At 56.4% G+C, this 22,134-nt stretch overlaps 2 protein-coding genes and 2 non-coding genes across 5 annotated transcripts in view; 1 reads left to right on the forward strand and 3 right to left on the reverse strand.

The window, feature by feature from the left end:
- Positions 1-172: 172 nt before the first annotated feature.
- LOC119098070 (ATP-dependent RNA helicase DHX30) lies at positions 173-19,674 on the reverse strand. The gene is made up of 21 exons (XM_037220998.1): positions 19,580-19,674; positions 19,125-19,206; positions 18,682-18,748; positions 18,206-18,369; positions 17,265-17,532; positions 16,586-16,745; positions 15,790-15,865; positions 10,702-10,879; positions 9,804-10,014; positions 9,105-9,254; positions 8,348-8,497; positions 7,761-7,982; positions 7,256-7,522; positions 5,535-5,687; positions 4,585-4,793; positions 3,114-3,343; positions 2,596-2,742; positions 1,948-2,032; positions 1,253-1,433; positions 803-885; positions 173-505 (listed from the first exon to the last, which is right to left on the reverse strand). The coding sequence occupies exons 2-21, from the start codon at positions 19,201-19,203 to the stop codon at positions 331-333; spliced, it is 3,255 nt and encodes a 1,084-aa protein (XP_037076893.1). The 5' UTR covers positions 19,204-19,206; positions 19,580-19,674; the 3' UTR covers positions 173-330.
- Positions 12,925-13,006, reverse strand: TRNAS-CGA (transfer RNA serine (anticodon CGA)). Its single transcript has one exon. It is a non-coding gene; the product is annotated as a tRNA-Ser (tRNA).
- TRNAS-CGA (transfer RNA serine (anticodon CGA)) lies at positions 15,537-15,618 on the reverse strand. Its single transcript has one exon. It is a non-coding gene; the product is annotated as a tRNA-Ser (tRNA).
- Positions 19,675-20,204: 530 nt separating the features above from the next.
- Polr1B (RNA polymerase I subunit Rpl135) overlaps positions 20,205-22,134 on the forward strand; it is a 43,407-nt gene continuing 41,477 nt past the window's right edge. Inside the window, exons 1-3 of one of the 2 annotated variants that reach the window (XM_037221363.1) lie at positions 20,205-20,261; positions 20,727-20,855; positions 21,920-22,057. In XM_037221363.1, coding sequence (XP_037077258.1) covers positions 20,754-20,855; positions 21,920-22,057 — 240 coding nt within the window. In that variant the 5' untranslated portion in view covers positions 20,205-20,261; positions 20,727-20,753. Of the gene's footprint in view, positions 20,262-20,389; positions 20,513-20,726; positions 20,856-21,919; positions 22,058-22,134 lie in introns of those variants that run through there. The other variant, XM_037221364.1, reaches the window with a different exon arrangement.

Here is a 22,134-nt window from a genome sequence, read left to right on the forward strand (position 1 = left end):
TGCCATATCTTACCGCAAGACGTAGCAGACTCCTCTCTCTCTCTCTCTCTCTCTCTCTCTCTCTCTCTCTCTCTCTCTTCTCTCTCTCTCTCTCTCTCTCCTCTCTCTCTCTCTCTCTCTCTCTCTCTCTCCCTCTCTCTCCCTCTCTCTCTCTCTCTCTCTCTCTCTCTCTCTCTCTCTCTCTCTCTCTCTCTCTCTCTCTCTCTCTCCTCTCTCTCTCATGTTCCAGCTGACATTCGGTCCCACTATGGCACCAGACATATCTCCGACATCGCCGCGCGCCGGACTACCTACACAGACATGTCCGCTCACGGGGCAGGGGCGCGCGGCCTACCGCGGTACGCTGTCCGTCTCGAGCAGGCGGGCCAGCAGGCGGACAGCGTCGTCGTGCACCTCCACGACGTCCTCCAGATGGGGCGTCGGGCCGGGGACGTCCAGTGCCTCCAGCTGCTGCCACACGGTGAAGTGCAGCACGTGCCGCAGCTGCTGCACGCAGCGCACCGCGCTGCCGAGCACAGCGCGGTGAGAGACGCGATCCACGCCGCGCTGCACTGCGACGAACTCGGCCGCAGGCACCGCGCCACGCCGCGACGTACGTAATACGCCCCGCATCGCAGGGCATCGATATTAACAGCGCGAAGCGCGCGACGTACCCAGCCACAGAGCACCCAACACAGCGACGGCCGTCCGGGACGCGGCAGCAGGCTGAGGCAGGCGTTACGGAGACGGGCCCGTGCCTGTCGCCAGCGCCTGTCCGAGCCGCGCCACCGCAGGGCGCGGCGCCGGTCCGCCTGACACTGACCTGGGGGCGGCCGTCACGTGCAGGGGGAACTCGCCGCCGCAGGAGAGCCGCAGCGTCTGCTGCCCGGTCTCCTCGTCTACTGGCTGGAACAGGGACGCGTCCGGCTGAGGCGACGGCACGACATCCGACAACGCCGCACACTAAACATCACCCGTCACCGAGCAGGCCCGCAGCGGCCAGGGCCTGCCGCCTTACGCGCGGACCCGCCGGCGCTCCGCCGTAGGCTCCACCCGCAACCAGTCCTCCGGCATGGCACTCCCAGCGACTCCCAGGGGCACGGCACTCCCTCCAGGCATCAAGGCCGATATTCTGACCCCACACTAGACCCCGCCTCCCCCGCGGTCACCCCAACAGCGCCCAGCTCCCCTCGGCCTGCGCAGCGCGCGGCGCGCCGCTGGAGAGGCGGCCTGCGCGCCAGCGACGGCCGCCAGCCGCTCCGGCAGCACGCACCAGCGCCTTGCTGCGGTCGCCGTAGCAGAGCGCCACCTGCAAGGCGGAGGCCTGCGAGGTGTCGCGCAGTACGCGCCGTCGTCGGTGCGTCGAGAAGAAGGCGTTGCCGTACGCCAGGAAGGGCAGCGCGCCGCCGGGCTGGCGGTTCACCGAGTCACCGACCGTGTCGGCCGCGCCCCGGCTGTTGGGCAAGGGTCGCGGTCACCGATGGTACACGAGGCAGGGGTCACAGTCACCGATGGTACACGGGGCAGGGGTCACAGTCACCGATGGTATACGGGGCAGGAGTCCCGGTCACCGGCGGTACATGGAATCACGGTCACGGTCACCAGCGGCACATGGGATAAAGGTCACGGTCACCGGCGGTACATGGGATAAAGGTCACGATCACCGGCGGTGCAAGGGGTAGAGGTCATGGTCACCGGCAGTAAATGAGGCAAGGTAGCGAAAGGCGCAGTGTCAGGCCTGAGGTAATAGACGGCACAAGTTTTAAAAAAAACGTTCAGCGCATCGGGGGTACCGGCCAGGATCGGTCACACCACACAGCACAGAGGCCGCAGGTGGGCTGGCGCCGCTCCTCACAGCACGGGCAGTGCGAGTCTCAGCCAGACGTGCGCTACGTCGAACCCATCTATGCCCGAGCTCAGCGCCACTCCCGATCATCGCTGGACTGCGGCGCGAGACGGCCCACCGACCTGCACCGGATGGAGATCACGTTGGGTCTCACACGGCCCTTCACCACGGCGCCACGCTGAATACGGGAAACGTTTTTCACGTGGCCTGAAAAGAGAGTAAGACTGTTCTGTTGGGAAACCAACGGCACGACGTGCAGTGCATACCAACGCTCATGTACTGTATTCGATATTCATAGCATGCGTAAACACTGTGTATACGAAAATCAGTCTCGAAGAAAATCCTCGCATCGCAGCCGTAGAGTCGAATCAAATTTCACGTCGGTCGCAGATATTGAATCCAGCAGATAAGACACGCTGAGCGACAAAAAGAAAGACAGTAATGGTCTGGATGATTTGGTCTGGTTTGGTTCAGTTAGGTTAGGTCAGGTTAGGTTTGGTTTGGTTTGGTTTGGTTTGGTCTGATCTGGTCTGGTTCTGGTTCTGGTTCTGGTTCTGGTTCTGGTTCTGGTCCTGGTCTGGGTCTGGTTGGCCCTGTACGCCCGGCCTTTCACCAACAGGTCCGTCGAGGGAGCAAAGTCGCGGCGACAATCCAGCTTCGGGGATCCACAGGTGCTGGGCCAGAACACCGGTACTCCCCTCTTCACCACCTTAAACGTTCCCCATCCCCCTCCCGGTGGCTCCCCCATCAGCCACCGGGGAGGTCCGTACCGGCTATGAGCGCCGCCGTGACGACCGGCCAGCGCTCGGCGAGCGCGTTGAGCTCGTGTTCGGACGAGGCGAGGCGCGGCTCGAACGACGCGTGCCGTCCCACCAGGCCGGTCTGCTGCAGCTGAGAGCGCACCATCCGCACCAGCGCTGCACGGCCGGCGCTCCGTCAGGGCGGCGGCGGTCACGTACCGGCGCGGTCGCGCACGGGTCACCCGATGACCGGCACTCGGCGAGATGGCATACAACTGCACGTCAGCGAACCCGCTTCACGACAAGCAAGAGCTGTTCGAATGCGGCCAAGTGATATGAACTAGCATTCAGCCCAATACGGCCATCACCCAGCCACCGTTATTCGCCGAGCACCAAAGAAAGGCGTGTACAACTGAACATTGGCACACATTGCCAGCCTAAAATTAAAACTCCTTTCAGACCAGAATGACGTCATATGACACACGTCTTAAAATAACAACATAAATGCCAGGCACCACCGGCACACCTGACACCTAGTCGCCACTCACACTTGACCGTGTGCATGCCGTTCCTGAACACCATATTCTGCTCGCAGAAGTGCTTGTCGCTGGGGTCGCGCAGGAAGCCTTGGAACAGTTTGACAGCCACCTCCTGGTCGGAGAGGTGGCTGTACTGGCGCTTGACCCGGAGCAGCTCCTGCCGCCGCTCCAGCGCCACGTTGTACGGCTCACGGCCGGACATCTCCCAGCCGACCAGCGTCAGCGCCGGCTCCAGACACCTGTCCACATCACAACGCGGTCATAGTCACCCAAGCGTTAGGGTCCAGTCACCGCCGGTGTAAGGGTCCGGTCACAGCCGGTGTAAGGGTCCGGTCACAGCCGGTATCAGGACCTAGTTACCGTCTGTGTTAACGCCCGGTCACGTCCAGAGTAAGGGTCCGGTCACAGCCGGTGTCAGGGTTCGGTCACCGCCGGTGTCAGGGTCCGGTCACAGCCGGTGTAAGGGTCCGGTCACAGCCGGTGTCAGGGTCCGGTCAACGCCGGTGTAAGGGTCCGGTCACAGCCGGTGTCAGGGTCCGGTCAACGCCGGTGTCAGGGTCCGGTCACAGCCGGTGTAAGGGTCCGGTCACAGCCGGTGTCAGGGTCCGGTCACAGCCGGTGTAAGGGTCCGGTCACAGCCGGTGTCAGGGTCCGGTCAACGCCGGTGTAAGGGTCCGGTCACAGCCGGTGTCAGGGTCCGGTCAACGCCGGTGTAAGGGTCCGGCGACGGCTGGTGTCAGGGCCCGGTGACGGCCGGTGTCAGGTCACAACCCGGTGCCTCGGCCCAATCACGTTCGAGATCAATAAAGCCTTTACGGCTGATCTCACGTTCCAACATGAAAGTGGTGGCATTTCCCATCCAGTGAATGGCTCGTGACTGTCCGTATCAGGCCCAACAAACGACGGACGGTAACGGCGAGAAGGCGAGCGAATTACGGACACCTGCAACAACTATGAGCTGTGGGGAGGCTCCACATCGCCTCGCTCACGGATGTACAACGTTAACCACACACTGGCAGGCTTACGGGGTCTCTCACTGACCTTTGAGTTCGCTGACCCTGCGGCCCGACAAGTCTTAAGATGGTTCCACATGCCCGCAGCCGGTGGGGTACTGTTTGTAGCCCATCAGCAGCAGCAGCAGCTCCCATTGTCCCAGAAAGTCAGCATCTAACCGCCTAGACACGTTCAACAGCTCTCCTGGCCTGGCCTGATCGACGCCTCACTTCACCTAACCTGATCAACAACTTCCCTCGCCTGACCTGACCGGCACCTCACCCCGCCTGACCTGATCAGCACCTCATCCCATCCGACATGGTCAGCACCCTCCCTCGCTTGATCAGCACCCTGCCCCACCCCACCTGACCTGACCTGGTCCTCAGCTCCCTGCCCCGCCCCGACTGACCTGATCTAGTCCCAGCTCCCCTGTCCTGTCCCGACTGACCTGATCTAGTCCCAGCTCCCCCGTCCTGCCCCGACTGACCTGAACATGACGCCGTACACGAGCAGGCGCACCTGGCGCGGGTGCAGCTCGAAGCGCGCCGCCAGTCGGCCCAGAGCCGTCAGCTGCTCGTCGTCGTCCAGCATCTGCAGCGCAGTCAGCTCGGCCAGCGCGGCGCGCACGGCGGCAGCCGACGGCGGCTCGATGGCGGACGCCAGGAACTCCTCGGCCGGCGTGTCGGCTGACAGGTGCTGTTGGGGACGCGGCGTGAGGCGCGGGCTGCTACGGGCCGCTCGGGCCGCTCGGCCCGCCGGAGCAGCTCACGGGCACGCCGGCAAGCGCATCGTTCGCGTAGAGCAGACGGGGCCCGGCCAGGCCACAGCCAACCGGCTGCGTGTGAGGGACGGGGACTGGCGCGGCTCACAGGCACGCGCCGACACACGCACAGCACGGGCACGTGGGCACGCGGGTGCGGTGCGGGCAGGAGACACCGGGCAGTACGGCGGCAGCCAACCGATCGCGAATGAGGGGCAGACACTGTGCGAGGCACACGAGTCGAAGGTACGTAAGGCCACGGCAGAGCAGCAGTGGACTGAGACGAAACACGAATGTACGGCGAGGGAAGTGGGGAACACAGCACAGCACAGCACAGCACAGCAAAACACAGCCCACGATCAGACTTGTTTTTAGAGCTCACGTCACAGGAGTGCTCGTGACGTCTTGACATACGGTGTAGAGCACAACACAACACTTCACTCCCCACCCGTCACACAACCTCTCCAGACCAAGAGACTTGGAGAGCAAAGGGCACAGTGCCGCCCCAATCATGTCAAGACGACGACGAATTCAGGTCACCAAATAAAGCCAGCTGCACATCAGGAAACCTGCCCGCTCTTCCCAGAACCCCTCCCCCAAACACGCCCGAGATCCTCCCCTGGGCAGACGGAGGCGCGACACGTGCCACGCGCGCCCCGCCCGCGGCAAGGTCTCACCTTAGCGTCGAGCACCACGGTCTCGAGCGGGGCGCGCAGCAGCTCCGGAGTGTCGTAGTCGTCCATCTGCGCCAGCCGGCGCCGGCTGTACAGTCGGTAGATCTCGCCCGGTTGCACCCGTCCGGCCCGGCCCTGGCGCTGGGCGGCGCTCGCCTGCCGACGCCGCCACACGGCCCGGTCACCGGACAGCGAGCTCACCGTCACCGACCAGGACTCACGGGTCACGAGGCACCGGTCACGAATCATGGGTCACGAGACACTTGTCACGACTCACAGGTAATGGGCCATGAGGCATGGGTCACGAGGCATGGGTCAAGAGGCACGGGTCACAAGGCACAGATCACGAGGCACGGGTCACGACGTACGGGCCACGAGGCACAGGTCACAAGGCACAGGTCACGACGTACGGGCCACGAGGCACAGGTCACAAGGCACAGGTCACGAGGTATGGGTCACGAGGCATGGGTCACAAGACACAGGTCACGAAGTATGGGTCACGACTCAAGGGTCAAGAGGCACCGGTCACGAATCATGGGTCACGAGACACCGGTCACAACTCACAGGCAATGGGCCATGAGGTATGGGTCACGAGGCACGGGTCACAAGGCACAGGTCACGAGGTATGGGTCACGAGACACGGGTCACAAGGCACGGGTCACAAGGTACAGGTCACAAGGCATGGGTCACGAGGCACGGGTCACAACGCACAGGCCACGAGACACTGGTCACAAGGCACAGGTCACGAAGTATGGGTCACGAGGCACGGGTCACAAGGTACAAGTCACGAGGCATGGGTCACGAGGCATGGGTCACGAGGCATGGGTCACGAGGCACGGGCCACGAGGCACGGGTCACGAGGCGCGGGTCACAAGGTATGGTTGGAGGTAATGGATCGGAGGTCACGAGAGATGGACCACAGGTCGCCGTTACGGCTCGTGGGCACGGTCACGGCCGTGGATCATGATCACGAGTCGGGCCATCAGTCACGACTCACGAATCACACACATTATACCCACGTCGCAAACAGCTGACGCGGGGAACAGGCGACGGTCTTACAATCAAATCAGATCAGGCCCTCTTACTATCAAATCAGATCAGGCCCTCTTACGATCAAATCAGATCAGGCCCTCTTACGATCAAATCAGAGCTGGTAATTTCACGGTAATTAATCACTAGGTCCAAAACAAGGTAAGTACCCATATTAAGCACTAGACCACAATGCAGTTGTGAACTATGTCACAGTCGGGTCAAGTCAGCGTTAAAATATCATAGCTAACGCGACACTAACGTTATGCCAATATCAACATCAAACCGATATCACAGTACTGCCTGAGCGTCGCTCTGGGAGACTCGTTACAAAGCTTCGAAGCACACACCAAGCCCAGCTGGCATGCGACAGTGCTGAACGCACCATCGTCACGTCACCAAGTACGTGGCCCGGGTCTGGCGCTATCAACACGATCGGTCGCGATGGTTGTATGATCGGTCGCCTGCTGTTGGATTGCTATTGACCCCGCCAGGTCCCAGCTGTGGCGTGGGCCGCATGCCACTGGGCGCGGCTGGCCACGATCCATACACGCGGGCGTGCCAGCGCTCCCAGCGTCACGGCAGACAGTCCACGCACCATCGGTCGGGTGAGGCCCACCCCCGCCACTCCTCCCACCCGTGTGTGACCCTCCCCCCACCCCCCTTGTCCAGCGCTCGGCCGGCGGCGCGCCCACCTGGGAGATCCACTCTGTGCGTAAGCAGCTGGTGCCCGTCTCGGCGTCGAGTCGCGCCTGCTTGACGGCGCCCGTGTCCACCACGTACACCACGTCGTCGACGGTGATGCCGGTCTCGGCCACGTTGGTGGCCAGCACCACCTTACGCACGCCGGGCGGCGGCCGGTCGAAGATGGCGTGCTGCTGGCTGGCGTTCAGTCGGCCGGACACAGGCAGCACCCAGTGGGAGCACGGGTCCGACAGCAGCTGGCGCAGGCGCTCCTCCACCTGCCGGCGGCGGCGGCGGCGGCGGCCAATCAGCGGGCAGCGCGACATCGCGGCCGCGCGGGACCGGGCGCGCTATAGGCCGGCGTGGGGCGTGGATCGACAGGGGACAAGTGCCTCTTCATTGCAGACCGGTAGGAAGCGGCGGCGTGCCGCTGCTGCGGATCGACGGGGGTGGAGTGTGCCTGACGCCAGCACAGATCACGGGCACCGCGAGGCGGACAGCGTGCGCTCGCCTCACCTGTTTGATCTCAGCCATGCCCTCGAGGAAGACGAGCACGGCGCCAGGCGGTCGGCGCCGGCACACAGCCGCCACCAGCTGCGCCACGGGCTCAGCGGCCAGCTGCGGCCGCTCCTGCTCGTCCCGCCGGCGCAGCGCGGCCAGGTCGGCGGCGCCCACGCCCAGCCGCTCGCCTAGCCCCTCCAGGAAGTGCTGCTTCACCGGGAACAGCCGGCCCGGCACCTGCAGACGGGCCGAGGAAGTGAGACTTGGGCGGTCTCCGGTAGATGGCGATGGCCAGGATCCATCTCCAGTAGATGGGCAGGGGCGTTACGGCCGGCGATGGCGGCTGCGGGGGCGGTATGGCGGGACAGTTCGTCACCACTCGGTCCACGTGTGTTGGAGAAAACTGTGACGCCAATGCGTTGGGTGTGACGAAGAATGACCTGGTGATGGATGATAATATTGCGCAGTCGTTCGCATCCAAAACAACCATCAGCGACACTGTCCTAGTCATAGCAGACCAACACCGGCATAAGCTGACAACAGAGCCAAAGTTTGAGTCGGCCACTCTCACCACCCGGAGCGGGCCCGTCGCAAAAACTCACATCAAGGACGGGCGCACCGCCGAAGTACTGGCTGAAGAGGGCCGTGTCGACCGAAGCTGACATCAGCACCACCCGCAGCCGGCGGTCCCTCTCCAGCAGCCGGCGCACCAGCAGCAGCAGCACGTCCGTCTCCACGCTGCGCTCGTGCACCTGGCCGAGGCGGCACTGGGGTCAGGCGCAGCTCCAGCGCCGCCGCCGCCGCCGCCGCCGCCGCCGCACGCCGTGGCGGCATACCTAGCTACCAAGGTCACGACACGCGGAGATGCAAGCAGTCCCACGCGCAGACGGCTACAGCATGTCATCCTGATTTGCGTGGACCCCTTTTTCACCGTTTGCGTTTTGCAGAGGAGCGTTCACGCAAGTTTTTACCTCCACGCTGTCCGTTGGGGAGTGTGGACGGTACGCTGGCGGTGGCAGTGTTTCTGCACAGCATCTCTAATACAATGCTGCTGAGCAACGGGCCCCAGTCCTCACTGTGCAAGCGACGCCATCTGCGTGCTGGTTGATTACTCAACCTGAAGGCGTACCGTCCGCAATCAAGCACAATCGTTTTAATGGCCAGCAAATTTCACATTCTAGAACGTCACGTGGACTGAGCTCTCGCTTGAACCGATAACCAAGCTTAGCGACAGACGGTTTAACTGTGTTTATACGACCTTAATCAAAGGCAAGCAAATATCGCTGCACCTGTCCCAAGCCGAATAGCAGACATTGGCGACCTTAGGGGGCCGTGAGCGACGCGCCGGTGAGACCTCACCTCGTCGATGATCAGGTGGCTGATGCCGCTGAGGTCGGAGTTCCGCTGCAGACGGGCCAGCAGGATGCCCATCGTACAGAAAAGCACGCCGCCCCGCTGCTGGGGCAGGCACGAGTCCAGCCGCACCTGGTACCCTACCGCCTCACGCAACTGGCGGCAGACAGAGCGCCCGGTCACCGCCAGTCGTGCGCCGCGGCCGCCAGGGGCCAAGCAGCGCGCCTGTCACCAGCCCGCCGCGCTGGTCACACCGGTGAGCATGCACAGCCCTGGAGTCTGCCCGGTCGCTTCACATGTCCGCACAGCACGGCCGGGCCTCGGGTGAGGTCCGGCCGCTGGTGAGTGAGGCGAGGGTGACAGTCCCCGCTCGAGGTCCGGGTCAGAGCTGTCAGTGCGTGCCTCCCGTCAGCCTCCCGTCCCCCAGGCAAGGCACGGTAACACCAGCCGTCCTCCTGCCGGGCCGCCGCCAGCCCCCAAGCCCTTGTACTATCACACTGCACTTGTGTGTGGGCGGATGGGAGGACGGTGGACCGCGAGCTGTTAGAGCTCGAGTGAGCGATGGGTGGTGGCGGGCTGTGCGACGGAGTGGGCGGCGGAAGGTGGGCGGTGGGCGGTGGGCGGTGGGCGGTGGGCAGCGAGCGGGGGTGGGGGGCGGTGGGCGGTGAACGACGGACGCCGGGGGGCTATGTGTGATCGGCGCACCTGCTCGCCGCGCAGCTCGGCCACACGCCTGGCCAGCGACACGGCCGCCAGCCGGCGCGGCTGGCTGACCACTATGTTGCAGTCGGCACCGCAGCCGCGCTCCGTCCAGGCGTCCAGCAGCATCTGCGGCACCTGCGTGCTCTTCCCGCTGCCCGTCTCGCCCTTGATCACCAGCACGCGGTGCCGATCCACGGCTGAGATGATCTCATCCCTGCCGGGGGTCACGGGTCAGCCGTGCGCCGAGACGTCCGCCGGACTGCGCGGTGGGCGGCGCTGGCGGCGCCGCGCGCCAGTCTCCGCAGGATGAGGGAGGGGAGGGGAGGGGTGGAAGCACGAGTACCCGTAGGGCACCAGCGCTGCAGGCACAGGTAAGCACAACACAGCGCCACGGACTTTGGATCGTGAGAGTTCGGAGCAAAAGCATAAGAATACGCGGAAATGGCGCAACCTAGCATGCAAGCAGCTAAGCATATGCTTTTTTATCAGGCCCAAAATTCGCTACCACTAGCAGCAGCATACAACAAACCCGGCACAGTGTGACTGTCCCCTGTCTTCATCCGGCATGAAGTGGGCGGATACACAGTCTACCTCGCGACACCACACACCACACACTACACACAACACGCAACACATTCACTCGCCACACGCCACTCGCCACACGCCACAAGCCACACACCACAAACTACACACCACACACCCCACACCACAGGCTGCACACTATACACCACACACACACCGCACCGCACCACACCGCACCACACCACACCACACCCACACCACACCACACCACACCACACCACACCACACAACACCGTCACCAGCCGCACTCAGCACACTGGCTAGACCTGACGTCCCTTCTCTCTCTCCCGGCCGGAGCCGGCGGGGGCGACGGTCCCACCTCCAGGCACGGATGGGCAGTCCCTCCTGACGACGCTCGCAGTCAGCAGCGGCCGAGTCCGGCTCGGCAGCCAGCTGGCGCCGGCGCCGCAGCCGCTGCTCCAGCCGCTCGGAGCGCTCCTCGCGCCTCGCCGCCGGCCACGCCCGCTCCGGGCCGCCGAAGAAGGCCTCGCAAGCGTCTGCCAACGGCACGTACGGCCCGGTCAGCCGGTGGGAGCGTCGGCCAGGGGGCAGTGCATTGTGGTGGACTGTACGCCGGGGTGGGCCGCGCGCCTCAGCGCGAGACCCTACTTTACGGCGGCAGTTGCTTGTCGCGTGTCTCTGAGATCGACGGTGGCAGGGCATAACGCGCACTTCCCGCTACATTTACGAGGAGAGGGGTTTATTTACATTCACGAGGAGAGGGGTGTTGCACCACTGGAGTCTCCGGCTACCGATGGCCACAGGGGCCAGAAGGGACCTTAATCCGCTCCCAAAACAAGGGAAATCACGAAACTCGAGATCGAGGAAATACGCAGCCTTTACGACGATGAAGGGAAGATTGGAAGCATGGGGCAGTGGAGGTTTGCCCTGTGGGCACTTTGGACACCGATCTGAAATTCAACCTTGTTTGACCTTGTATGACTCTAGGGTCAGACATAATGCCCTACGTACCTCAGAATTTGACACAAGAGCGCTGCGTTCACACATAGAGCCCTGCCTCTCTTGTAAATTTGGAATTTCTGGCTCTCCCAATATCTACGATCGCGGGGAACCAAAATTGATCCCCACACACAACCAATCGCGCAGTATTCAACTGGCCACCGGAGCGCGTGCTAAATACGGCACCATCCTGACAAGGCACCTACAAGTTACATATATATATATATAGTATAAGTGACAGCTTCCTGAAGACACGGCTGAACAGTGTGCTGAGCATATTCGGCGGCCTTCAGGGGCAGCGCCCTCGTACTACGCGTGATTGGTGCCGTTCTGAATCAGCTCGGCCGACATCTCTGCTGGCGGGATGGCGCATCTTAGGCGTAAAGCGAGGCTCGCCGCAGCCCCCCCCCCCCCCCCTGGCCAGCACGTGATGGCCGCAAGACGTTTTTCAGGCTAAGATGAATTCCAGAATGTGGAATGCCGACCTGAGCCTGGGGCCGATCAGGTCCAAAATACGAGGGTTTGGCAACATTCGACGGAAATTGGTAGTCCGATGTCATATGCCTTCGGGCACATAATCTGACCGATTTGCCTGTGATTTTCCCCTTTTTTTCACCAACCCATTGTAAACAAAGAATACAGATCCGCCGGCAAATATCGGCTACACAAATCGATAGAAACTTGAACACGTTTCTATCTACCTCGGAATGTAATATACGTGTTGCTCAAAAGTTATGTAGACACCCGCAAAAATCTGTCAGCACCCGAGACTATTATCGGTTTCGATTTATTCGGTTATATGTCGGTAATATATTTACTGTGGGTTTAGAGAGGTCAAATGATTGTCTAACAAGGACACCGTCCATCATTTGTTCGATGCAGTCTTTTAATGTTTGATCTGTTCCTTTCACAATTTCAACGGCATCTCATGGAAGAATAGGCAAGTGATCGTGAATGACACGTTGAGTGAAAACTGACAATATGTCTTGCAGATGTAACGCGAAGTCTAAGGCGCTCGGCGTGGCGATGGCGCTGCAAGACACGTGCTTGAACTGAAAAAAAAACTTCAGTTTCAAAACTTGTGCAGAAATTACCGGACTACATGTTGCCCACTAGCAAGAGTGCGGGTAAGTACCCGAAAGAAATATCTGCAATAAGGGATTGCGTTGGGTAGAGCCACAACCGGAAGACTTCACGACCGATGTGAAAAAAACGGATATCCGGTATTGAAGTGCCCAATGCAGTCCTACACACATTTGAAATATAATGGCACCGTTGTTACACATTTAACAGGAGCTTTCCTTCTCATTGTGTTATATGCGCATCTCCCACGTTACCCCAATGCAGACTTCAATGTAAAAACGCAAGTTCCATGTTACGCCACTAAGACAATATTTTTGCTTCGAAACATTTCACGTTTGAGCCCCACAGTGTATATTCAATAGATCGGTAACCTTCGGAATCGGATCAAAGGGGCGACTGTTGTGGTAGTACAGACTGTTCTTTTTTAGTACACAAAGGTGCTAACGGTGCCGGCTTAACGGACGAAAATCGCCGTCGACCACGCGCTGGAGAAAAGTTCCGCAGCCGACAGGATTCGAACCTGTGCGGGGAGACCCCATTGGATTTCGAGTCCAACGCCTTAACCACTCGGCCACGACTGCTACGTGCCCGATGCTGCTCAATAGCCGGTTTCATTGATAGGTGTATAAACACCAAGGGGCGTCAGAACCGAATCGTGATGTCCGTATCAGAGCGGTGCCACATGGAAGCTGCCGTGAGGTTTGAGTGAGGATCGGGTCCTTGGTGAAATGCAGTATAAGGTTCACGGCACGTTCTGCGGTGTACCGCGCGTGGTGCCACGTGCGCCGTGCGATTCGTTAGCAAAGGTCCATTTTTTCATCATATGCGAACAAAATCCATCGGCTCAGCGCGAAGCTCATGCCTGAAAGAGAGCCTGATAGCGCGTGCGCACGTCCCTCATGTGACAGCCATGTGGCTGCGACGTGGTGGGCAACGGGACATCAGAATGACGGATGATAGCTACCGAAATCTCTGCGCACTTGTTGCAGACATCATTACGATATCACTATGCATAATATATTGCACGCAATTTTGATAGCTATGCAAAACACCAGAATTTATATTCATCACCTCACAGTTGACGACGGTTATTCGCCATAAAATAAAAACGGCAACGATCTAAGACAAACCGAAACGATCACCACATAGCCATGTAACCGAAAGCGGGGATACTGGATTCCCAGTGTGATATAGTATGCTCTTAACAGGAAGCCCGCACGAGCACGGGCACCGAAACCGACGTCGGCGCGTTCCTGGCACGTGCCGTGCCAGACGTGCCGATGGCGGCACCGTTGCTGGCACCGGCACCGATCACCGACACCGGCACCGGCACCGGCACCGGCACCGACACCGACACCGACACCGGCACCGACGCCGACACCGGTAACGGCACGACACCAGCACCGGCAACGGCAACGGCACGGGCACCGGCACCAGAATCGGCGCCGGCACCGGCCCCAGTTGATATGTTCCAAGCGTCAACCTTTCTTCAAACGATCTCATGAACGCAGTCTGGCTGGTCTAGAACGCCGCACCTCCGTTTCCGTGGGAAAGGATAAGGGGAACACCAAGTACCGTTTGTGCTGCATGTGCTCGATACACTCCCAACTCAGGACCGCGCAGAAGCCATCAAAACGCGAAGCAAAGAACCTTTGGCGATCTGACACTCGCGTATAGCTGACGAGCTGCACTAAAGAGTTAAAACCGCCGAACTATCGAGCAGTTTGTGCGGACGTAACGCAGCGCGGACTAATGGCCTAAGTTATACGTGTGCGTTCAAAAAGCTTTGGAGCTTCGTGCTCCCAGAGTGTGTAACTGAACGTTTCCTTTTTCAGATACGCCTTACTGGACTAAACGAAAAAGCGCACGGAAAACGTAAAATATAAGTAATCTTGCAACCCCGTCAAGGGATATCCTGTATGGTATGCAGGAGAAACAAAGAGCATGATTTACAAATATAATAGGGGATTACACCAGGAGTATTGATTACATTGCGTTAGAGATCTACTTTTCTTTTCTGTTCATGGGACTCCAACTCCCCCTCCCCCCTCCCCCTCCCACCGCTTTGAGAAGAAAGTGGGACAATCCATGGATCTTGGAGATAGGTCAAACCATGTGGCAGCGTATCTTGGGGACATTTTTCACTGCACACCCAAATAACCCCTCCCCCTCCTCTCTCCTCGCCAATTAATTTCCAGAAATTATCCCCAGCAATGTATATGTATTCGTGCACTGCAACTAGGACATGAAAGTTTTACCCCGCACAGCCTTGGGGTTTACCCTGAGGTCAATGCAAGTGCTCGGGGGGGGGGGGGGGTTGCGGGAGTCCCGCCAGGCCAGGCGCCAAGCCGGCTCGTGGCTCATTTAGAATAAAGGAGGAAAACATGCTATAGTTGGTGCGTTAGTAGTTAGTTAGTGCTATAGTTTTCTGCATGACCCACGTTTGGTTACCTTATTTGCGACTATTATACATATCGTTTTCTGTTTTTTTTTTGTCTTCTCATTCAAGAAAACAAAAGTTCGGGGCAAACTCCAACTCTCCAGTATTTGCCACGACTCCCTGACGATGAACTGACATGGTCAGGCAACTGAACGCAAAAGACGACCAAACAAAGGGGTCATCACCACGACTTATTTGGGAGTCGTCGTTAAATTTACACAAAATGAAGAAAAAAGTCCTGCAATCTGTGCTTGTATAGTTTCTGGGGACGGGGCCTCGTCTTACAGCGCTTGTGCTCCGTGACCCTGGTCCGAATTCGACGGCGACATTCCAGTTCAACGGCAGAATTTTCTGGCGAAATATTAATGTGCATTAGTGCTCAGCATGGTTCGCTCCGTTCTGATGATGATGATGAAGATGGTGATCTGGAACTTTAAGGCATATTGATTGCGAGTGTTCAAGCAGCGACCACGCCACGAGGCGGCGCCGCACTCGAAATCATTCATGGGTTAGTTGGGTGGTATGTGCTCTTAACAGTTGAGGTCCGACGATGCATGAAGAATGTTGTGAAATCCATCCACGGCCGTTTGTGAAGCGTTTACAAGTTATCAATTTATTAGCGAGGCTTCTTTTCACGTTCCGATGCGTCTTTAATTAGGGGCGAAAAGTTTCGCAGCCGACAGGATTCGAACCTGTGCGGGGAGACCCCATTGGATTTCGAGTCCAACGCCTTAACCACTCGGCCACGACTGCTGACGGGCCACACCAGCCTAAAGCAAGGAACGCCGAGTGTGTACAAAGCTACTGTGACTACACTGTAAACTACAGCACGACCTGCGGTCTCCGAATAAATATGAATCAGCCGTCCATGACCAGCACCACACTCGGCACTGCACAACAGTCATCTGATCCAAATCTACTCACCGGCATGCATCGCCTCGGACTGGTCCGCCTGCTGGGCGGGCTCTTCCTCCTGGCGCAGCACCGCCTCCCGCACCTCCTGGGGCACGGGGCACCGCACATCAGCAGGGCAGAGCCAAACGTGCGGTTCGTCGACGGAGAACAGCGGCCTTCAGTTGGAACGTCGCGCGCACACCCACGTCCGTACGGCAGCGTTTCTCCCCCGGGGCAACCGCTGCACGCCGCTCCCGGGTCATCGATTCAGTGGTACCCGTCGGCGGTCGAGTACGGCAGTACAGCCGTACATCGTCGCACCGGTGCCACCCTCACGGCTAAAAAACTGATGTAAGCACACGGGAGAGCGTGGACACTGCCGGTCTCTCCCTTCCCATGTCGGCAAGGTTCCAACATGCAACTATTTCATGATACATTGGCTGTTATGTTGGAAGTGATCCATCTTCAATATAGGTATAGGTATGTTGAGGTTGTTCGAACAATGCATGGTGACTACAGAAACACGTGGGCCTGAGGTAAGGATGGATGGCCCCCACCTCCTCGACTGTACTACTGAGCAATACTTTATATCAAAAGTAACCTGGCAACCTGTTTGACCAGTAGCTCCTGGCACATCAAAAGGTCGGTTATTTTCAATGTAACAACTCACACTGCTGAAAAACTTTGAGCCCAAGGAAAATTTCCTGACATCACACCTGGGATTTACCAAAAAGGGCGACCGAAAATTCATCTGCCGTAGCCACCCGTGCGTAGGCGCGCATCTAAAGTCGGTTTTATTGGTGGGCAGCCTCTGCCGACGCCTCACCTTGAACCTGCCGTAGAGCCGGGTCACCTCTGGCAGGAGCCGGGCGTCCACGTCGAGCGGCGGCGGCTGGCGCAGCGCCGCCGCGCGCGCGCCGAGCTCGTCGCGCGAGTACAGGACCGGGTCACCGGACGGCGAGATCAGGTTCCGCGCCTGCAGATGCCTGCGCGCGCGCAGACCGACCGGCGCTCACACACCGCACGCTCCGGCCGGCGCAGCCCGGCGGTCAGAGCGCACGCACGCCGCTCATGACTGCCCGCTAGCCGCGGTCACGGGGTGCTGAGGCCAGCGCGTGACAGATATCACGACAGCCGTCCAGTCTGGCACGCTAGTTTGAGCCAAGCGGGTGGTCCAGCTCCCTCATTACAACACAGCTAGACGGCACGGACCACGACGGACATGGAGAACATGACTGATGTGGCTCGACTAGTACTCCCGCGTGGGTAACATCATTCCGGCGCTGCTGAAAGAGGAACAGCGATACAACTCACACACAAGAGGCCGTCGGCACATCAGGGGTAACAGATGAACATGCAGGACAAACAGCACACAGAAGCAAATCAATACACTCCACGTGGCCACCACGAGCCACATCTCACATGAGCAAAACCTGACAAAGCGACTCGGTAGCCTCCCACCCCATCCAAGCGCGAGGGGCCACCGCGGGCGGCCGGATCCTCACTTGAGCATGTCGGCCCTGGCCACCGAGATGGCCGCGCGCTTGGAGCGTGCCCGGCCGAAGAACTGCGCCGTCTCGGGCCAGTGGGCGGTGAGGCGGCACTCCCACTCGTCGGCGCGCGTCCGGTGCGAGCTCGCCCGTGGCCGCGGCACGTGCGGGAACTCGGCCGACGTCACGTTGACCACGTGCGCGAAGAGGCTGTCGGTGTCGAGGAAGCGCCGCGGCAGGCGGGAGGCCGCCGGCCGCGCGTGCTGCGCTGCCGGCTCCGACGCTGGCGAACGGAGGTAGAATTCAATCACAGTAGTAAGCTGAGAAGTGAACATAGTTTGACGGCTAAAAATAAACAGCCCGCGTGCATCTGAGCCGTGCTTGGGCAAACATGCACAAAATATGAAATCAACTAATGCTGTCCAAAAAGAGGTTGTAGAAACGAGCTAGAATGCAGGTTTGAAAACATGAGTGTCATATTTTACGCCGCATCAAAGGCAAGCACGGGTGGGGCCATTTATGCTCGACCGGAGACCACGACACGCATACCGTGGCAGCGTTCCGTCGATCCACTCACGCACCAGCTGTAAACACCAGCCTCACATGACCGTCTCTGCCCGTGATCAAAATCTCGAGGGACCGGCTGCGACGCACTGGACGCTGACAGAGCCAGCCGCAGCCAGCAGCCACCGTCCTGCATAAGCAGCGGGGGTACACATCGAGGCGACGTGCCGGACAGGACACCCGGGTCGCTCTGGCCGGTCTCCGTCAGCGAGCGCGTCTGCATGCAGTGCGTACAGCAGCTTTCCGGCTGTTGTGCTACTGACCAGTGCAGGCCAGTTCCCGGCGAAATTATGACTCAGCTACGTGACTGTACTCCTGGGAAGGGTTGGAAAAGTGGGAGGGGCAGGGTGTTGGGTGCCCGAGCCCGGCGTGATAGTCTGACTCAATCATACCATCCTTGCTGTGAGTTGCTGCAGACTGGACGAAATCCTGCTTTCCTGTTCGGTACTCGCTGACACATCTGCCAGCTGTGCAGAGTACTTTAAGCATGCCTTGTGAAGTGCATCTTGTCCATCCCAGTGATGGTGAACTCCTTCTGCTGCTGAAGCCTCCAATGCTGAAAAGTTAACATATGTGTACATAACACTGTCAGACAGTGATATTAGGGCACAATAGCTTTTTGCATGGACAGTACAGGCTATGTTTTGCATCAATAAAATGTTTAATGGAATATGTAGGAATAGCATAAACCATCACAAGTTTCATAATTCTTAAAATATCATTTTAAGATAGCAATGTATTTTATCATGCTATCTCAATTCTTTCAAAAATGCAGCCACAGCCTTAAACATACGAAATACCAGTGTCAAATCATGTAGTTCTAAAATCATAAATTAATCTAAGTATGAACTGCAAGGCAATTAATTACCTTGCAGTGACCTGTCTTTGGCCAATGCTTCTCCCTGCCTGGCATGGTGCAATATGGTTGAGAATTCCTGCAAACAAAGCAAACAAAACTAAATTACAGTTTGTTTCAACCTATGTGAAATATCATGCACATACAGTATGTAATATCCATTTGGCACCAATTTACAAGTTCCAGCAAATTCCAAATTAGCACAACTGAGATTTTAAATGCACATGTTAAAATGCAGCTTAAAATAATTAATCCCTATGAGATAATTTTGGCCCTATTTCAACACCAAACATAACTATGCAAGTAAGATGATGAAGTTGAAACATTTCTTGATACCTCTAGAAGCATTCTGGAGCTATGTATTTAATGTGCATTATACATAAAAACTAAGATATACCATTTCTGAGCATCACATTGCAAAAATGTGTGATCAAAGGACATAAACAATGCCTTACCATAGCTCTTGTGGAGATGTGAAAGCAACAAGGAATTCCTTGCAAAAGTGTTTCTCATTGGCCCCAGGGACAGCATCATGCCCTGGAAATTTCATGATGTTAGATGAATATGGCAAAAAAAGCATGGAACATATCCCTGCTAAAGCAGCATGTCCAAGGTGAGAAAAATAAAGCACAGACACAATGAGGTGTTACATAATTCAAGAAATGATATATTTTCAATTATCTTGTAGAATACTTCTACCAACAGATAGGTTTAACGTGAACCCCCTCAGCTTTATTATGATCTGCGATGAACAATTTGCCCACCCTTATAAGTGACCACATATCATGATCTGCACGTGGACCTATCACCTATTCTATGAACTGCCTCATATCTGAGGTTTCTGGCCAGAAAGCCTCATGCCCGAAAACTGGCTTGCATTAACCATTTTTGGTGCAGTACAAGTACTCACAAGTTTGAACGTTGCTTCCTGGTTTAACACTTCAATGAAATTTATATTCGCGCGGTACACCCCACGCGCAACCACATCACTCCTACAGTATGATCCCTCAAGAATACCACCATGAAAAGCGTCATTGTTTGTCTGTAGTAAGCCATAACTGGCAATCTTCTGTTCCCCAGACCTTGCTTAGTAATTTGTTGCATTGAAACATATAACAAATAGATAATAAAAAGAGAACCACAGCATCACCATAAATGCCATATCTTTGTGAAAATGTGCGCTTAAATAGGGCTGTACCAATCTGAATCCGAATAAAATCTTAATTGATGGTATTATGCGGATTTTATACCAGCCTTCCTCGCCCGTCGTGACAACATGGCCACCCATTGCCAGTATGGAAAATGCGACATAAAACTAGAGTCATCTTCTCTGTGAATTAAGTGCATTTTTTGGAGTAGTTGTGCAGCATTTTTTGTTGTTTAGGCTTTATACCGCATAAATAGAGTGATTCAATGTCTTTTGTAGCCTTGTAACTTCTTACATTTAGCAGTAGTTTAGCGTTTCCATCACATGTGACTTCTTGGCTGCCAGAATGGCGCTATGAAGACAAAATTGGTCAGTGCAGTTTGCTGTTCCACGAGGTCGCAGCGTCGGAGCCCGTCCTGCGGTCCCTGGCTAGGGCGTGCATCAGGTGGGTGGGATTGGCAAGGGTGATGTGTGTAATTACAGATACTTCACTCGTCGTGATCCTACACGCACGCATCAAAAGACATGAATTCCATGCTTGTTTATTTCAGGGAGTGAGCGTTTTGTAGGTCGTGACAGCTAAACAGGGAGGTTTCGTATCAGCACGTGTCGGCTGCAATAGGGCTAAGGACCATCCATCAATCTGCTCCTGTATCTGACACCATAGCGAAATAATGGAAATTGATTTGCTAATAAGTAAGCAGCTTAAGAAAGTGTGATTTTGTTACCCTATGTCATTCTGGATGTGATTTTATCCCGTCTTCATTAAGGTGTGACAACATCCTGTTGGGGGTTGTTGGTGTTTTGTACATTGAAGGGCTGGTGTTGAATGGCCAGTTGCATCATAAAGAGGGGAAGAATTCACCTTTTTCACCATTGGCTAGCTGTAACAATTATGTTCTGATTTTAGGTGGATGACAAGACATCTGTTGCAAATATGACTGCTGGGTCAGGGGCTGATGCCTATGTGCCTCCATCCAAGCCATCATTAGCAAACTTAACTAGGAATTTTGGGAGCATCAAAGCTGACAGCAACAAGGTAAGTGCTACAATAGTCTGGTCCTACTTGCCCACATTTCTGATTCCACCTGCTTGAAGAGAAATATATTTCTTTAAGTACTTACATGCAAACTTGCTTGTCATTTTTGTCTTCTTAGTAAGTGCCTTGTTCATCTAAGCATTTGTATTATAATTCAGATTTAGTAAGTGATGCATATTTTGCATAGGTCATGGCATGGAAGGAGAGATGATGTGGTTTGTGGTCAGTGAATGGGAAGACATGTTATGCTCCATTTTGTATCAAAGTGAACAGTGCTAAGCCAGATGGTAAAAAGTGCATAATGCACCAAACATGCCCAGTGAAGCAGTAATTTCAGTATATGTGAATCATGAATATGAGCACCCAGTGTTAAGCTTATGGTTGTCATCAATTTCAGTGCATATGGAGCCAGTGTTTCAAGAAATTATGATGCATGCATAATATGAGGCATTAATGTTCCACCAGCATAGACATCCTCCACTGTAGATGGGTTTGTTATTAGATGACTGGCAATAGGCCAAAACAAAATAGTGAGTGCCAGTTATTAGACTGAGATTTTACCATTGACCAGGTCTTGAATGATGTACAAGGGGACAGAATCTGATTATCACATGCACAGTCACAAGTTTTTCCATGACTATAGCCCAGTTAGTTAGATTGCCTACATTGTGATTCCTCCAGCTGTGTTAGGGTGAGTTTGTGTTGCTTTCACATCCCTACTTTCCCTTGACTGGAATGGCCTGCAGTCACTTGTAGCTGCCATGCTAACAGTCATTTATGTTAGTGGTTGGTTTCATGATGGTTAGACAGTGCCAAGCATTGTGGCACATTAGTCCCTCACAACAATTTGGCTTTGGAACTGGAACTTTGTGATTGGATAGTGAGGTCAGGGCTCACATGAGCACTGCTTGGGAGATGGATGCTGATCCCAAAAAGCTGTTGAAATTAAAAGTTACAGGGCCAAATTTAGAGGTATATTTTGTCTTATGCTGTCAGCCAGACTAATAATGTTACCCATAGTCACTGATGATCTGAGCATATAATTTGTCCTTCTTGTATTTCAGCTTCTGAAGTCTCTCTCGCAGTCCCATATCGATGCCTTTAATGATGTGCTCCAAGGTGGTCTGAATGCAGCAGTAATTGCCCTGCCACCACTGGACTTTGCCCTCCCAGATGGCACCAGAGTGGGACTGTGTGCTACGGTATGTAAGTGCCAGCTGTAATAGTTGTTTAAACAGATGGGAGCTAGCAATTGTTTCACTTGTCTTCCTCACATCAT

The sequence above is a fragment of the Pollicipes pollicipes genome, unplaced genomic scaffold (assembly GCF_011947565.3).
Source record: "Pollicipes pollicipes isolate AB1234 unplaced genomic scaffold, Ppol_2.1 Scaffold_4740;HRSCAF=5597_pilon_pilon_pilon, whole genome shotgun sequence".
NCBI lineage: Eukaryota > Metazoa > Arthropoda > Thecostraca > Pollicipedomorpha > Pollicipedidae > Pollicipes > Pollicipes pollicipes.